At 42.3% G+C, this 16,176-nt stretch overlaps 1 protein-coding gene across 5 annotated transcripts in view; it reads right to left on the reverse strand.

Annotated features, from left to right (window-relative positions):
• Positions 1–16,176, reverse strand: part of PRKAR2B (protein kinase cAMP-dependent type II regulatory subunit beta) — a 92,153-nt gene that overhangs the window by 3,457 nt on the left and 72,520 nt on the right. For all 5 annotated transcript variants that reach the window (XM_025449360.3, XM_025449361.3, XM_049096365.1 and 2 more), the window contains 6 exons: positions 13,233–13,339; positions 10,285–10,438; positions 5,363–5,464; positions 3,402–3,476; positions 1,539–1,604; positions 1,279–1,417 (listed from right to left, as the gene is read on the reverse strand). In XM_025449360.3, the coding sequence (XP_025305145.1) occupies positions 1,279–1,417; positions 1,539–1,604; positions 3,402–3,476; positions 5,363–5,464; positions 10,285–10,438; positions 13,233–13,339 (643 nt within the window). The remainder of the gene's footprint in view (positions 1–1,278; positions 1,418–1,538; positions 1,605–3,401; positions 3,477–5,362; positions 5,465–10,284; positions 10,439–13,232; positions 13,340–16,176) is intronic.

Here is a 16,176-nt window from a genome sequence, read left to right on the forward strand (position 1 = left end):
AATATTTTTTTTTAATTTTTTATTTATTTATGATAGTCACAGAGAGAGAGAGAGAGGCAGAGACACAGGCAGAGGGAGAAGCAGGCTCCATGCACCGGGAGCCCGATGTGGGACTCGATCCTGGGTCTCCAGAATCGCGCCCTGGGCCAAAGGCAGGCGCCAAACCGCTGCGCCACCCAGGGATCCCCGACTAATATTTTTTTTTAATAAATTTTTATTTATTTATGATAGTCACACAGAGAGAGGGAGAGAGAGGCAGAGACATAGGCAGAGGGAGAAGCAGGCTCCATGCACCGGGAGCCCGACGTGGGATTCGATCCCGGGTCTCCAGGATCGTGCCCTGGGCCAAAGGCAGGTGCCAAACCGCTGCGCCACCCAGGGATCCCAACACTTGACTAATATTATACTTACTGAAAAGCCTTTTCAAAAGTGACTTCTCAAAGAAGTTAATTCTGAAGAAGCCTGCAGATCTGAGGAAGCTCAGTTTATTCTACTGAACCGTGGGCAAGAGCACAGAGTGGCCAATTACTGTGGAATCAATTTTCCTACAATGTCCGTCTACATCAATTCCTGAATTCCATTTTTCACTGTTAAAGTGAAGTTTTCTCCTACGTCAGATCTCATACAGACAGAGGTCTTCCGGCTGAAGGGGCATTTGTACTGCACAGAATGAACTGCTGAACAACAGAGAAAACTGTACTGCGCTCTGACAAAGCTGAACGTTTGTTTCCTAGGACGAGGATGAGGAAGTATTTCCGCAGACCTTCCGGCTCTGCCCACAGACCTGGATGTACACAATCAAAATACTGTTCTAGCTTGCTTTTTATAAGGAACACAAACTTTACTGGAAAGATTAGACCTAGAAGTCCACAGTCAGAATCTTTCGGGGTGCCTGGCTGGCTCAGTGGGTTAAGTGTCTGGCTCCAGCTCAGGTCATGATCTCAGGGTCCTGGGATCGAGTCCCACCTTGGACTCCCTGCTCAGTGGGAAGCCTGCTTCTCCCCCTCCCTTCGCCTGCAGTTCCCCCTGCTTGTGCCCTGTGTCAAATAAAATCTTTAAAAAAAAAAATGTCCTTTCATGCCTGTACAGAGGAACAAAATAGGCATGTGACAATTTGTAAAGAAAAAAACTAAAGGTTCCCACAAATGGATTCTAATGAACCCTAACCTTGTTCTCTTTTGTGGGGACCATAGAACTTGGGAACCCAGTGAGACCATCAGTACAGTCACACGAACACACCAAATGCAGGACAGGCACGTCCCCTGCTCTGACTCCTACCTAAACATTTGACAGTCCCGATGGCGTGTGCGGAAGCTGCTCGAGGTTTGTTAGTGACCAGAGCCAGTTCTCCGAAGTACTGTCCCCGGGAACACCGAGCGATTTCCACGGCGCCGTCCTCTTCCACCTCTGACTTCCCCTGACAAGGTAAGCAAGAGTATGAGCCTTCACTCCGCTTACGAAAACCCAGTAACCCTAGCGTAAGCATCGAAAGGAAAGCCATCGCTAACGCGGAGTCTTAGGGCTGGGCAAACACTTACCTTCCTTTTCATAGTGATTTTCACTTCGCCAGATTCTACGATGAAAAAAGAATCCGCCGAGTCTCCCTGTAAGATAGAAACCAAAGCAGAGGGCAGAAATGTAGACTTAGCTGACAGCACACTCGTTGCCTCTCGTAGCCCTGGGATCAGTCCGGCTCCACCGTATGGACCCTCTGCCCGAAAAGTGAAGCCCACCCCCCCACTGGAACAAACTATCTCACCGTCTACACTGAGAGGCTGTGATCAATGATTACATAGTCGCGAGCTCATCTGTAAAATTGTTTGAAATAATAACAACTCTCCCATGGCACTTCTTGCTAAAACTAGCCAAGAAAATATGACAAATACAGAGGTAAGAATTGTGCCCCAAGTCCAGCCTGGGTGGCAGCGTACATAGTCAGGAACGGAGTGCCAGGTCCCAGCACAGCCCCTGCCCTGCCAGCTGATCCCGTGCTCCTCGAGAAGCACTCGGATGGGTACCCCGTGTCCTCTGACAGCAAGCATCAGCACAGGCACCCACAGAGGAGAAAACCACCAGCCTTACCAGGAAGCAGTCCACGGGGGCCCTGACATTGTTACAGATGTCCCACTCCACCTCGGGGCCTCAAAAACGCTTCTGAAAGCCTTTCTAACTACATCCCTAGTTTCCCTTCTTTTTGTTTTTGGGTGAACTCTGATTTGATTCCCAATGATGCCTTCTGAATTAAATAGTACAGGACAGATGATAGCAGATACTGACTTTTCGGGAGCCTCTCAAAGCGATTCTAGAGAAACTTGTGTATTCTGAAACTCTTTAGTACATATAATTCAAGAAACACAGTATCAGATTACATCACAAAAATGTGGACTATAGATTTATGTAATGTATGTTTATAAATGATTAAAAGACAAGTAATACCTAAAAAGACTATAATTTCTTATCTTTCTATCATAAGAGCTTCCTGTTAGATTTTTAAGTGTTTAAAATCATAATAAGACTACTGACTGTAATTTTTTCTTTCAGATTTTATTTTTAAATAATCTCTACACCCAGAATGGGCTTGAACTCACAACCCCAAGATCAAGAGTCACACACTCTACTGACCAAGTCAGCCAAGCGCCCGATAATTTTGTTTTCAAAACGTGCTCTAAATGCATGTTAAAATGGCAAAATTGGGCCGGTGGGTTGTGCCCACTGAGCCAGCCAGGTGCCCCCACCCATTGCTTCAGAACTGTAATTAAGAAATCCAGGCTGTAAAAAAAAAAAAAAAAAAAAGAAATCCAGGCTCTATCATCTGTCTGCTTTATCTGTCAACTTCAACTAACTTCATAAATCCTACTTCTTGGCAACCCTGTTGTAACCAAGGTGTGTAGTCCTACCCTTTCCAACTGGGGTCCCAAAGAAGCATCAGGGGTTAAACAGCATGTTGGCCCCCATCTCGTGCCTGGAAGCTGACACAGTACACGCTGCTTGTGGATTAATTTTATCACGGGAGTAGCCCCAGGAGGCTTCGTCCTGAACTAATCAGACCAAACTGCAGTAACTCCCAGCACATCTTCGGGGTCCTTATTACACCTCAAGGAACACTTGCCTGATTGTTGACAACATCTTACTGTAGATACATTTGAATTTCACGTGCCAATAAAAAATTATCCTGAAATCCACCTGCCGATTTAATACATGATCATCAGGAGTTTGTTATATAAAGAAAATATTCAAATAGCTTAATGGCTGTAAATTAAACCACTCTCAACAGGTCCTTAGGTGGAATATTCATTTAATCTGCACTGCATACTAGTTCTAGACACACATGAAAAATGTATCAAGACTTGCGGTAAGAACGGATCGTAACCCGGAGCTGAACCCCCTATACAGCACTATACCTGAGCAATGATTTGTTCCCCATCGTTGTATACTTTGGTGCCTATCACATCTACCACTTTCAGGCGCTCAGAAACCTACAAAGGAAAAAAAAATAGCATTAAACAGACTAAATAGGTATCTTATCTATTTCGCAAGTTAAAGACCAGCAGCCTATAGGCCAAATCAAAGGAGCAATGTGTGCTTTGTGCATGTGTGTCGTGTTCATGAACTGCCACCATTTTAAAATCGATTTCTCACAAAAAATCTGAATTCTCAGCTTCTCTTGAAAAATCAGGAGACTCAGCAACACTCAGGCCACATTAATGGCACATGGTGACAACAGGCTGTGGGGACCAGCAACAGTTCTTTGGCTGCAGCACATGGTTAGCCGATGTCCCATCCTGGCTTTGTCTTCTCCTGTACGTTAGGATTTCCAGCCCCCAATCGACTTTCATTTAAAAGAGAGGCTGCTAGACATGATCAGCTGCCTCATACGCATTCTGTAATGTGGCCAAAACCTCTACCGGGCGTGTACCAACAACCCAACAGACAAATTTCAATAGATGAGTCAGTACTAATCCCAAGGCTTCTGGCCAAGCTGCAGTAAGATGGGGAAGACGAGGGTAGGAGATCTGGAGGCGCTAGGTTAGAGAGGTCATCAGACACCTGAGAGCAGATGTCAACTATGTGGTTGGATAAATGCGCCTGCCATTGGGGGGGGGGGGGGGGGGGGGGAGAGGGACCTTGCCTGGCAATATCAATTTTAGGAGGCATCAATATATAAATGATATTTAAAGCCAGGGGATTTGACAAGTTCACCAAGTAGTGTAGCCTGAAAACAGAAGAGACCCCGAGTGTCAATCTGAAGAAGAAGAGGACTAAACAGTAAAGTTGACTGTGAAGGAAAAGATACACTGTGTTTGGACCAACTAGTGCTACTGTCTACATTTCTACTGTAGCTTGAAGCCTGCTTTAAATTTTTTTTTTAAGTTTTTATTTAAATCCTAGTTCACAAATCAATCAAATCCAACACTTGCATACAACACCTGGCGCTCATCGCAGCAATGCCTTCCTCAACCCCCATCACCAGTTGTTTCCCCCTCCCCTCTCTCCTCCTCCCCCCTGGTAACCACCAGTCTGTCCCCTATAGTTAAGAATCTGTTTTTTTTTTTTTAAATCTGTTTCTTGGTTTGCCTCTCTCACTTTATTTTCCCTCAGCTCATCTGTTTTGTTTAAATGTTACATGAGTGAAATCATATGCTATTTGTGTTTCTCTTAGTTTGCTTAGCATTATACTCTCAGGCTTCATCCACGTCGTAAGTGCCAAGAGTTCATTTTTTTTTATGGCTGAGTAATATAGTAATATTCTGTTGTACATATATTTCCCACTTCTTCGTTATGATTCATTGGTCGATGGACATGTGGGCTGTGTCCATAATTTAGCTCTTGTAGATAATGCTGCTACAAATGTTGGGATGTGTATATTCCTTTGAATTAGTATTTTTATATTCTTTGAGTAAACATCTATTAAGTCTGCTTTTAGATAAAGACCACATATATATCTGTTGTAGGCACTCACATAAGTCTACTGTAAAACAAAGCAAAACAAAACGCCTGTAGCTACAGGCAGTAAAAGAAATACTGTGTTATACAAACACCATAATTTAATCTTTTCAACTAAAAATATGGGTAAATTTTTATTCAAAGAAACTTTACTACAGGGACACCTGGGTGACTCAGCGGTTTGGCACCTGCCTTCCGCCCAGGACGTGATCCTGGAGACCCAGGATCGAGTCCCACATCGGGCTCCCTGCATGGAGCCTGCTTCTCCCTCTGCCTGTGTCTCTGCCTCTCTCTCTGTATATCTCATGAATAAATAAAATCTTTAAAAAAAAAAAGGAAACTTTACTACAGTACTAAATGTTCTAAATGAAACAAACTTTTTAAGCAAGATAAAACAAAAGGATAAACATATACTTACTTCCAAAGATTTAAGGAATGGCAGTGACTCGATAAAGCTTTCATACATTTTTCTCTTTTTGGCATTATTTTTTACAATTATTCTCCTGAAGGTTACCCTGTCCTAAAGGCAGAAGAGCAGATACAAAGACAGTTAAGAGGTAGATTTTATTAGGAAAAAAAGTTTGAAGAGACTGTTTCATTTTATTCCCTGTAGGGAACAAACAATAACTGAAGATTTTGAAATAAAAGGTTAACGTTATTAAATTTTTCAGATTTTTCCACTTCTTCAAGCATAAAATATAACCCATATAAAATATTACTTTCTTTTTCTTTTTTTTTTTAAGCAGTTTACTTTTATTCAGAATAGATCTGGCCAAGGTGTAATTGGGATAAGCCCACAAGGTGGTGCTATTGCACCATTTAAAAAAAAAAGGCATTCGCCCCGGTTTTTGTTTTCCTCCAGGTTTTTGCTTTCCTCCAGCTTTATAGAGATATAACTGATCTATAATATTGTGTGAGCTTAAGGTATACAATGTGGGGCTTTGAAACACTTATATACTGTGAAATGATGATCACAATAGGGTGGGTTACTACTGGTATCACCTCACACAATTGCCTTTGCTTTTTTGCAATGAGAACATTTAAGACTTAGCTCCATTAAGCAGCATTCAAGTATACCATACAATGTTAACTCCAATTACCAAGCTGTTTATTCAATCCCCAGAACTCATTCACCTGGTAATGGGAAGCCTGCACCCTTTGACCAACATCTCCCCATTTCTCCCGACCCTCAGCCCCTGAAGCCACCACGGTACTCAGCGTCTCTGAGTTTGGACTAGCACAGGTCTTCTCTTGTGGATGACGGCCCGAGAGTGTCACAAGACATCAGTGGACACGACCAGCATTTTTTTAAACTGGGTTATAACTGACCTATAACACTATATCAGTTTAGGGTGTACAATATAACGATTTAGTATTCATATATATTGAGAAATGATCACCACCATAAATGTAGTTAAACACTTCATCGCCATACAGAGTTACAAATTCTTTGTTTTCTAGTGCTGGGAACTTTTAGGATCTACAACTTTCAAATATACTATGCAGTATTATTAACGATAGTGGCCATGGTGGACAAGACATCCCCAGGTCTTATTTATTTTATAACTAGAAGTTTGTACCTTTTGACCCCATTAACCCATGACCAGCATTTTTATAAAAAATAAAGAACAGAAAATCATAGCATGCACATCTAGAAAAGCGTTGTTTAGTTATTTATTTCGGTTATACACAAAGACACACATAAAATAAATATAATAATATACTGGTAAGTAAATATACTGGTTGTGATATTTCCTAATGGAAATTTTAGTGAGTTGCAGAAAAAACCCCATGAAAAACACTAGTAGAAATTTTTTTAAATTTTTTTAATCATAAAGCAATTATAAGAGAGCCTGAAAAAACTATGCTAGGTTGTTCCATCCACATTGTTAGTTTTTTTTTTTTTTTAAATGTGCACAGAGGAAATGCAACTTTCTTGAATATCAGAGTCCAATGCCTGTGTTTATCATTCTCAGGGTTCTAAAACGTTCCTCTGTTTACACTACTTAACCTCAAAGATACAGAACTCAATTAAGGAAACAGGGAAAAATTTAAAGATTAACAAACAGCTCAAAAAATGGTTTTCCTACAAACTTCGTTTTGTATATTATGTATAAAACATTAGGTATATTAAATGGTTCTCAGCTAGCAGCCCCCAGAATGATGTCGGTTTGTCACACACTGATAAACAATTACACCACTGTACTATCAAATAAAACTGAGATATGTTCATTAATTATTATATCACTGTGCCGACACAGTGAGGCTGAATTTAACTGAACTGGCGGGATCGAGAAAAATGCGGGCGTGGATGGAAGTCTCCAGGAGAGCAAACATCCTGTTCCCCAATGTGGTTTATTACAGTTTTACAAGGGCTATAATTTGGCATCTTAATCCAAATGATTTTTTTTGAAAGAGACAAATCTGCAAGATAATTAGTAGAATTATTGAACTAGTTTCCAAGCGTGGGTCTGCATCAGAATCAGCTGTGGTATTAAAAAAAAAAAAAGAGGTTCTCAGACCCGAGACTTGGAGGACTCCAAGGACGACGTCTGCATGTGGGGCTCCTTAACCTAACAGGTCACCAACGTCCCCAAGGGGCTCTGCTGCAGAATCCGGCCTGGGAGCTTTACACTTTATGGACAGGTGAGCGCGAGGCAGAGGAGACTAGAAAGAGGGAAGGGATTAAAAATTAACCACGAGGAGGAGGGGTCCGCTTCGGGAAAACCTTTGTTAGTGGCCCACCTCTTCTCACCCGCTGTGACAGACGATTAAAATCCAGAAAGCCCCATGTCCTCGAGGCGGCTTCGCAACAACCGCCTGAGTCTCGGGCAGGGGCTCGCGCATCAGCGCTCCCGGCCGCTGGCCTGGCGGTGACGGGGACGGGGACGGTGACCGAGGCCTAGTCGCAGAGAGGCTCCCCTCGGGACCCTCCTCTTTCTACCTGCGCCCCGTGCCAGGGCCCCCTGCGTCACCGTCACCGTTAAGAGGGAAACATCCAGGGAAACATCGTTTCTATTCGACTTTCCCTGAAAAAACGGAGTGTGGGGAGTCACTCTGAAAAAACACGTGAAGCATTAAGTGAGATGTTAATTCTAATTTTTATTTTTTATTTTTTAAAGATTTTATTTATTTATTCATGATACACAGAGAGAGAGAGAGAGAGAGAGAGAGGCAGAGACACAGGCAGAGGGAGCAGCAGGCTCCACGCAGGGAGCCCGACGCGGGACTCGATCCCAAGACCCCGGGATCACGCGCTGGGCCGAAGGCGGGCCTTAAACCGCTGAGCCACCCGGGCTGCCCAAATTCTAATTTTTAAAAAGCTCACCCGCCCCGAGGTGACCGTCACAGACTGCCCGCTTGAATAACCCGCATGGATGGGTCACATCTCGGAAGGTGCCCATCCCGGGGCGGCGCAAGCACGGGCACTGGCGGGAGGCGCTGGGGAGGGCTCCTACCAAAGCTGCCGCGGTCACGCTGCCCCCAGGACGTGCGGGAGGCGGCTTCCTGACGGCGCGGCCCTCTGGCCCTGGCTGGCCACCTCAGCGCCGCGACTGAATTTTTAACTGACGCCACGGAACGGGGGTTCATGGAGACTAGACGGGGCCCACCACTCCGGTCACTGGCGAACGCGGCCGGAGGACCTGCCTGCTCCGGTCTGGGGTTTCTACTCTGCTGGCTTTGGGAGTTCTGGTCTCTAATGGTCCTCAGAACCCGCCAAACGACGACGAGTTTCTTCTCGTGTGAAACAATTCCAATTTTTCTTGCACGACTTGAAATGTGACTCATCACAGTTTTACTACGGAACAGTAAACCGCCTGATTTTAATACGACGAGCTGGACGAGATGTATCGTCCTTCTGATTCTGAGCAAGAGATTTTTATCAGCGGAGTCCACTTCAGAGTTAAATGGCTGAGTCCGCACAGAGGAATGTGTTACTTCTGTGAAGCTACAGTCCTTGGGACCCAGCCCAACAGACTTCCTATTATCTCAACCTCTCCTCCTTCCACAAAAGGACTTTTGAGAGAACTAATCTAATAAAGGCACGTCGAAAACTATACACTGGGCCGTTTTCAACAATTTAAAAAGAAAATACATGTATTGCAAACATGCCCTAAAATCTGCGCTGCTTAAAATGTGTTCTGGGCACAGGAGCACTAGGGTCTCCCGGGAGCTTGTAAGACATGCAAAATCATAGGCCTCATTCCAGATCCAGTGAATCAGAATCTGCATTTTAACTATATTCTTGGTGATCCGTAAGCACCTCGGAGTCTGAGAAGCACCAGCTTAAACAGTTTCCAGAATCAGCTACCCTGTATCCTGGTATCATGTTTGAAAAGAAATCTCCCTTCCCACCTCACCCAAATGTCTTTAAATCAATTTTCAGGTCCTGTAGAAATATCATCATTAATGAATTTATTTTAAAAGCCTAGGTCTCATCCCTGCAGAGTCTGATTAAATTAGTCTGTGCTGGGGCCTCAGCACCGTAACCCCACACAACCCCAGCAGGCATTCAGGTGAGAAACACAGGCATCAAGTATCTTGATTCTACCCAGAAGCTTTGCAGTGCGAAGTGGTTACCATTTTATAGCACGCCAAGAGATCTGTTTATGGAGGCTTCTCAAACTCTAGCATGCATCTGAGTCACGTGGTGGGTTTGCTCAAGCATAGCTCACTGGGCCCCATCTCCAGAGCTGCTGATTCAGTGGGCCCCCATCAGTACGTGGAGGCCCCAGAATCTGCATTTCTAGTAAAATGCCCTGGTGATACAGATTCAATGCTTCCGGCCAGGGGAACCCACTTGAGGAAGCATAGATAATACCACAGAAAGCTATCTGAGAAGACAGCACTGAAGGCTTTGTTCCCTTGTCTGGGTGGCTAGTTGTGAAGGCTGGGTAAAAGAGGAGCATTCTGGGAGCACCTGGGTGGCTCAGTGGTTGAGCATCTGCATTCGGCTCAGGTCGTGATCCCGGGGTCCTGGGATAGAGTCCTGCATCGGGCCCCCCACAGGGAGCCTGCTTCTCCCTCTGCCTGTGTCTCTGCCTCTGTGTCTCACATGAATAAATAAATACAATCTTAAAAAAAAAGGGGGGGGGGAAGCATTTTGGATCTATCTTTCCCAGGACCAGTAGGTTATTCCTGACTTCAATGGGAAAAGAAAATGAAGATTTAACCCAGCACCCAAAAGTTCAGCATCGAGTAGTTGCTTAATAAATACCCTGATGACTGATGAGGAATGCAAAGAAATCCACCTATTAGAACTAAAATCCTCTAGCTGCCTGGCTTTTGCGGTAACGATTTTTACAAATAACATGCAGGTCAAACAAATATTTCACTCACCAAACCCCACAGAGCACCAGGAGAGGTAGCAGTGATTGTAGCCGCTCTGGGCGTATTGTACATTAAGGCCAGTTCACCAAAACTCCCACGATTATCGTAGTTACCCACACACCTTCCAACACCATCGCATTTCACATAGATATCAAATGTTCCTCTGTTGGGCAGATGAAAAATAAGAGGCAAAAGTAACTCAAGTCAAATCTCATGACAATAAAACATAATTTCAGAGAAGACCAGTGTGCGATGAAATCTCCTTTCTGGCTTCCCTTTCTCCTCTGATGGCAAGTAATAAAAGAGCGTCGATATGTGCCAGAGACGCCAACCATGTGCCAGACAAGCAGGAAGAGAGACCGTCAGCTAGACTATGGTAAGGACCGGACATGTGCCTTTGGGGGGGTGAAAATGAGATGAAACTAAATAGAAGTTTGTAATAAATGATTAAAAAATATGATTCCAACCAAATAGTACATGCACAGACATCCTTCTGAGGGAATGTATATATATGAAACAGCTGACTGGTTATCTCGGGGTAAGAACAGTGAAGGATGCTAGGATGTTCACTGTCTAATTAAAGAGTTTTTGTGCCTTACATGAACATGTATTACTTTTGAAGTCAGAAGAAAATAACCTTTTTTTTTAAAAAAAAAATATAGCTCTAACAATTTGGTCATGACTACTGGACGGCACTTACAAGACTCTTTTATAGTGTAAGGGAGGGGCCAGCAAAGCATGGCCCATGGATCGGCTGCCTGCTTTCATGAATAAAGTTTTACTAGAACACAAACACATAGGTCCACTTTTGCCTTCTTGATCACAGATCTGCACAACAGCAGAGCCAAGTAGTTGTGACAGAGACCACATAGCCTCAGAGCCTAAAGAATTTACTCTGGCTCTTTATGTCATCTGGGGCTTTAATGTAGACTGACCCCCAATGTGAAGCAAAAAGGGGTAGAAATTCAGAGTAAATATCTGATCCTGGTCCTTTTGTAGGTCTTTTTTTATTCTATGCTTACCTTTTATTTGGGTTCATAGTCTAGGCAAGCAATACTCAATTCTGCATGGCCCTGTCCTACATACACTAGCTCCTGCATCTATAGAACTACATTCTTCCTGTGGAGGGCTGTCTTCTTCCCATATACTGTGTTTTATCAGAGAACATGGCTTCAAGGCTTGCTGACATACCTGGGAGGGCAGGCAGCAGAAACTCTGGCTTTTATTCTGTTGGCTAAATCCTTAACAAAGACCAAAGGTGGGGGGGGGGAGCTTTTAAGATTAGGAAAGGATTATGAATGGTAAAGATACAGCAAAAGCAAAAAACACAAGATACTACACAAAGATATTAATGAATAAGAGAATGACTGACTTTATATTCATGCGTAGACGGTTTCATGACTCTTTTTCAAGTGCAGACTAATTCTTCTCTGGATGCTGTTTCCACTTTGGCACTAACACCATTTTATACATTTTCTACTTTGAACAGAACAAAGTACACCACAAATGTGCTAATGAGAAGTAAAATGAGCTCCCAGACCAGCTGCAAGCACACGGTCTAAAATCTGTACCACCTTCTCATATGCATTTCTTCCCTGACAACGTGAGGCATTGGGCAGAGTGGAGCCACAGAAAGACCACGAACAGTGGCCAAGAGACCTGCATGCCAGGCTGGCAGGACTTCAGGGACCCCCGTCACTTCTGCATATCTGGGAATTTTCATCTGTCAAATGGGTGATTAGGATCTAACTGAACATGGAGAGGTTAAGGGAGTTTTTATCATATTTGGGTCTCCCATACACCCCTACAGTTAAATACGGTGGAACAGCTGAAGGAATTTCACCAATGAAAGCTGTCAGAGATTCCAAAATCAAGGCTTTAATTTACATATGGGACAATGGGGGAGGGGGGGGCTGTGCTAAAATCAGAGGGCTCACCTGAAGCCCCTGCCAATAGCTCTACGAGGTCACCACGGCATTAGGGACGAGGGAAGGGAGGACTCAGAGAGAACCCTGCACGCAGAGAGCGTGCATGACTGCTGATGTAGGAGAGACGACAACCACAGAGCCAAGTCAAGAAATGAGGCTGCGCAGACAGATGGGGTGTGATTTCCCGCATGGCTCAGAGCTGAGTACAACTCCACCCAGAGAAGCAAATGCAACCCAGGGAATCCGGCTGAGAGACGACCTGTGTGGCACCCATAATGGGAGGGGCCGGGGGTGCCGACTGTCTCATGGACACTTCAGCATCACTTCACAGAAGTGAAGAAATAAAGCCTCTGTTCAGACCGCTCCCCTGGTACAGTTTGGGGCTCTTAACCTAATTATCGCTTAAAGCACACTGTGCTTTGACAAAGTAAAGCACAACGCAGGTTTTCTGAAATCACATTTTTCAATATAGTGTATGCCTTCTCATTTAAATAAAATAATTTCTCTACAATGTTTCAAAATAACTTCTCTATAATGTTTTTAATGCACAAGAATGCATAAACAATTTCTGGAAACAGCATAAACTCCCCTCTCTACCATGCGCATGCTTTACTTTATAGTTAATGAAAAAAGAACAGACTGAGTTATATGATTCAACACCCCAGATGCTGTGCGCTGCTTGCCTTCGAAGTGTAGCAGGCATCCTCTCAAGCCAAAGTTAATAAGTGAGGCAGCTCACAGTAAATGATTGAGATTTATAGATCGAACTAACCAAAATCCTCCTTTCTTCTATAAACTATGCCTCTTTCCATGATCTAATGTGGTTTCACCACACGTATTCCCAGCGGGCTTCCTGTGCCTTTTATACAGTAACGAGAATAAAGAGGGAACAGTGAATATTAAAAGCTAGTGAATATTAAAGAGGTAACAGCAACTATCGAATATTAATCTGCCAGTTGTTATAAGAACCACTGAGATTCTACAGGGATGGTTCCTTACATTTCAGCAGTGAGGTTACGCGAAACTTACCTATCGATCACGTAAAAGTTGTCACCATCATCGCCTTGATCAATTACATGCTCTCCTTCTTTGACCAGTTTTTCAAACATGGCATCTAACACTTGAGACATCTGTTCCTATTTTTTAAAGAGAAAAGATACAATCTTTATGTTTGTCTACGATATGTTCTCTTGACTGTAATCAGCTTTGTATTTCTGTGAACCAGCTCAAAGAAAAAGAAATATCATCACTGCCATTAAGTCTTGTCAAAAAAAAAAAAAAATACACAGTGCAGTTGTCCTTACCACCTAACAAAGGAGATTATAGATTTCCTTTCATATTCAGTACCTGAATGAAAGTAATTATAATTAGCTACTTCAGAATATTTCAGTGCAACGATCACCCAGTTTAATATATTGAAAAATGAACCACCAAACCACCACAGACCTTATACATGAAATAGAATCTTGGCAACTAAAATGACCAGGTTCGTAATGAACTACTGCAAATATCTTTTAAAGATAACTGTTTTTAAAACTTCCCTATGAAAAAAAAATAAAAAATATAAAAAAATAAAACTTCCCTATGTTTAGTCATCACTAGGATTTATGTAGGGATTACCTAAGTACTTAGTGAATCCAAATTCTGCCTCCAATCCTTTTGGTTGAGCACTAAAAACAAAACAACAGAACAGGAAAAACAAAACAAAACATATGCAAACCCAAAAATGATGGCAAATTTGAAACACTATTCTTTATCATGACGGTTCTCTTTAAGAAGCAACCATTCACCACCCTAGGACAGATTTATTAAAACAGAAGCCAGAAACATAAAACCTATTCTTCAACAACTACTTAAGTTACATAAAATTTTTATTCTGCTGAAGCGTGGTTGACAAGGCTTAAGGATAAACTCCAGCTGGTGAGAATAAACTAGAAGGTGAAGAACAAACAAATCTTTCCGCAGAACAAATACAGGAACAATTCAAAGGCCCTCGAATACACAAAAGAGCTCGGTGTTTCTCAAACTGGGTTTTGTGGAACCCAGGGATTTCATGGAGGTGCTTCAGTGATTGATTCAGCTCATTTAATTGCCCCCTTAAAGTGTATGTGAGCCATTAAATATGAAAACTAATGGAAATCAAAATGCTCAGATGAATTATATATACACAGTTTTTTCATGAGGTTGAATTTCTCATAAAATTAACCACGGTTGAGTGAACGATTCAGTGGCCACAAAATTGTGCCACTACCACTTACTTCTTAGTTATAAAGCATTTTCATCACCTCAAAAGGAAGCCTTGTGCCCACCAAGTAGGCATTTTGCGATTCTCTCCTCCCGCTGGCCCTTGGCACCACCTACCTATTTTGTGTCTCTATGGATTCCCCTAATCTGGATATTTCACACAACACAATCATACAAGATGACCTTCTGCATCTGCCTTATTTCACTCAGCATTTTGAGGTTCATCCTTGTTCTAGATATATCCCAACTTCTTCTTCTTTATGGATGAATAATATTCCACTGTAAACATACCACGATTGGTTTATCCATTCATCCATCACTGGACGCTTAGATTGTTTCCACCTTTTGGCTATTTATGAATGTTTATGTCAACTCTTCTGGGTTAACCCTAGGAGGGGAACTACTTGAGTCATACGGTAATTCTAGGTTTAACTTCTGAGCAACTGCCAAGCAGTTTTCCACAGCGCCTAAACAGTTTTCTTTCCCACCAGCAATGTACTAGGATTCCAATTTCTCCACATCCTCACCAACACTTGTTATGTTTCCTTCTTAAAAAAAAAAAAATTATTCCCACCCTATTGGTGCTGGGCTGGTACTTCATTGTGGTTTCAGGATTGGCAATTCCCTAATGACTAGCCATGTTGAGAATCTTTTCATGTACTTACTGGTAACTCGTGTATCTTTTTTGGAGAAATGTCTATATTCAAGTATTTTGACCAATTTTAAGTTGGGTTGTTATTTTGTTGTTGAGTTGTAAGAGTTCTTTATGTATTTTGGATACTAGGCCCTTATATGTAGGATTTCCCACATATTTTCTCCCATTTGTAGATGTCTTTCACTTTTTTCAATATCGTTCTTTGATGCACAAAATTTTTATTTTTTATGAAGTCCAACTTCTTTTCTTTTCATATTCCTGTTTTTGGTGTCTACCCAAGAATCCACTGCTAAATCCAAGGTCATGAAGACTTACCCTTGTGGGTTTTTTTTTTTTTTAAGAGTTTTTATAGTTTGGGAGCTCACATTTAGGTCCTGGATCCATTTTGAGTTCATTTTTGTGTACAGTGTAAAGGAGGGATCCAACTTGGTTCCCAATTGTCCCAGGACCATTTGTTGAAGAGACTTTTCTTTCCCCATTGAGTGGTCTTGGCACTCTCATCAGAAATCAAATGAATATCAAATTAAACATATAAATCAAATGTATAGGTTTGTTTCTAGACTCTTAATTCTATTCCATTGTTCTATGCATCTGCCCATGCTATTAACACATTGTTTTTATTCCTCGTGCTCTGTAGTAAAAGTTTTTTTAAAAAGATTTATTTATTTTTAGAGAGAAAGAAGAGAGGGGCAGAAGAAGAGAATCTCAAGCAGACTCCCACTGAGCATGGAGCCTGACGTGGCGCTTGATCTCACAGCCCCGAGATCACAACCTGAGCTAAAACCAAGAGTTGTATGCTTAACCGACGGTGCTACCCAGACACCCCTGTAGTAAAAGTTTTGAAATTAGCAAGTGTGAGTCCTCCGACTTTGCTCTCCTTTTTCAATATTATTTTGATGCTGTGGGCCCTCCTTGGCTATGTTTGCAATTTTTATAAATTAGACAACAGCAAAAGGTTAATGTGTCTTCCTGGTTTTGCTTTATAATACATGAATGTTAGTAATCTCAACCTTTATAAACTAATACAATAATTTTTAAAAGAATACAAAACCTCTATAAATACGGCTATATTGT

This window comes from Canis lupus, chromosome 18 (assembly GCF_003254725.2).
Source record: "Canis lupus dingo isolate Sandy chromosome 18, ASM325472v2, whole genome shotgun sequence".
NCBI lineage: Eukaryota > Metazoa > Chordata > Mammalia > Carnivora > Canidae > Canis > Canis lupus.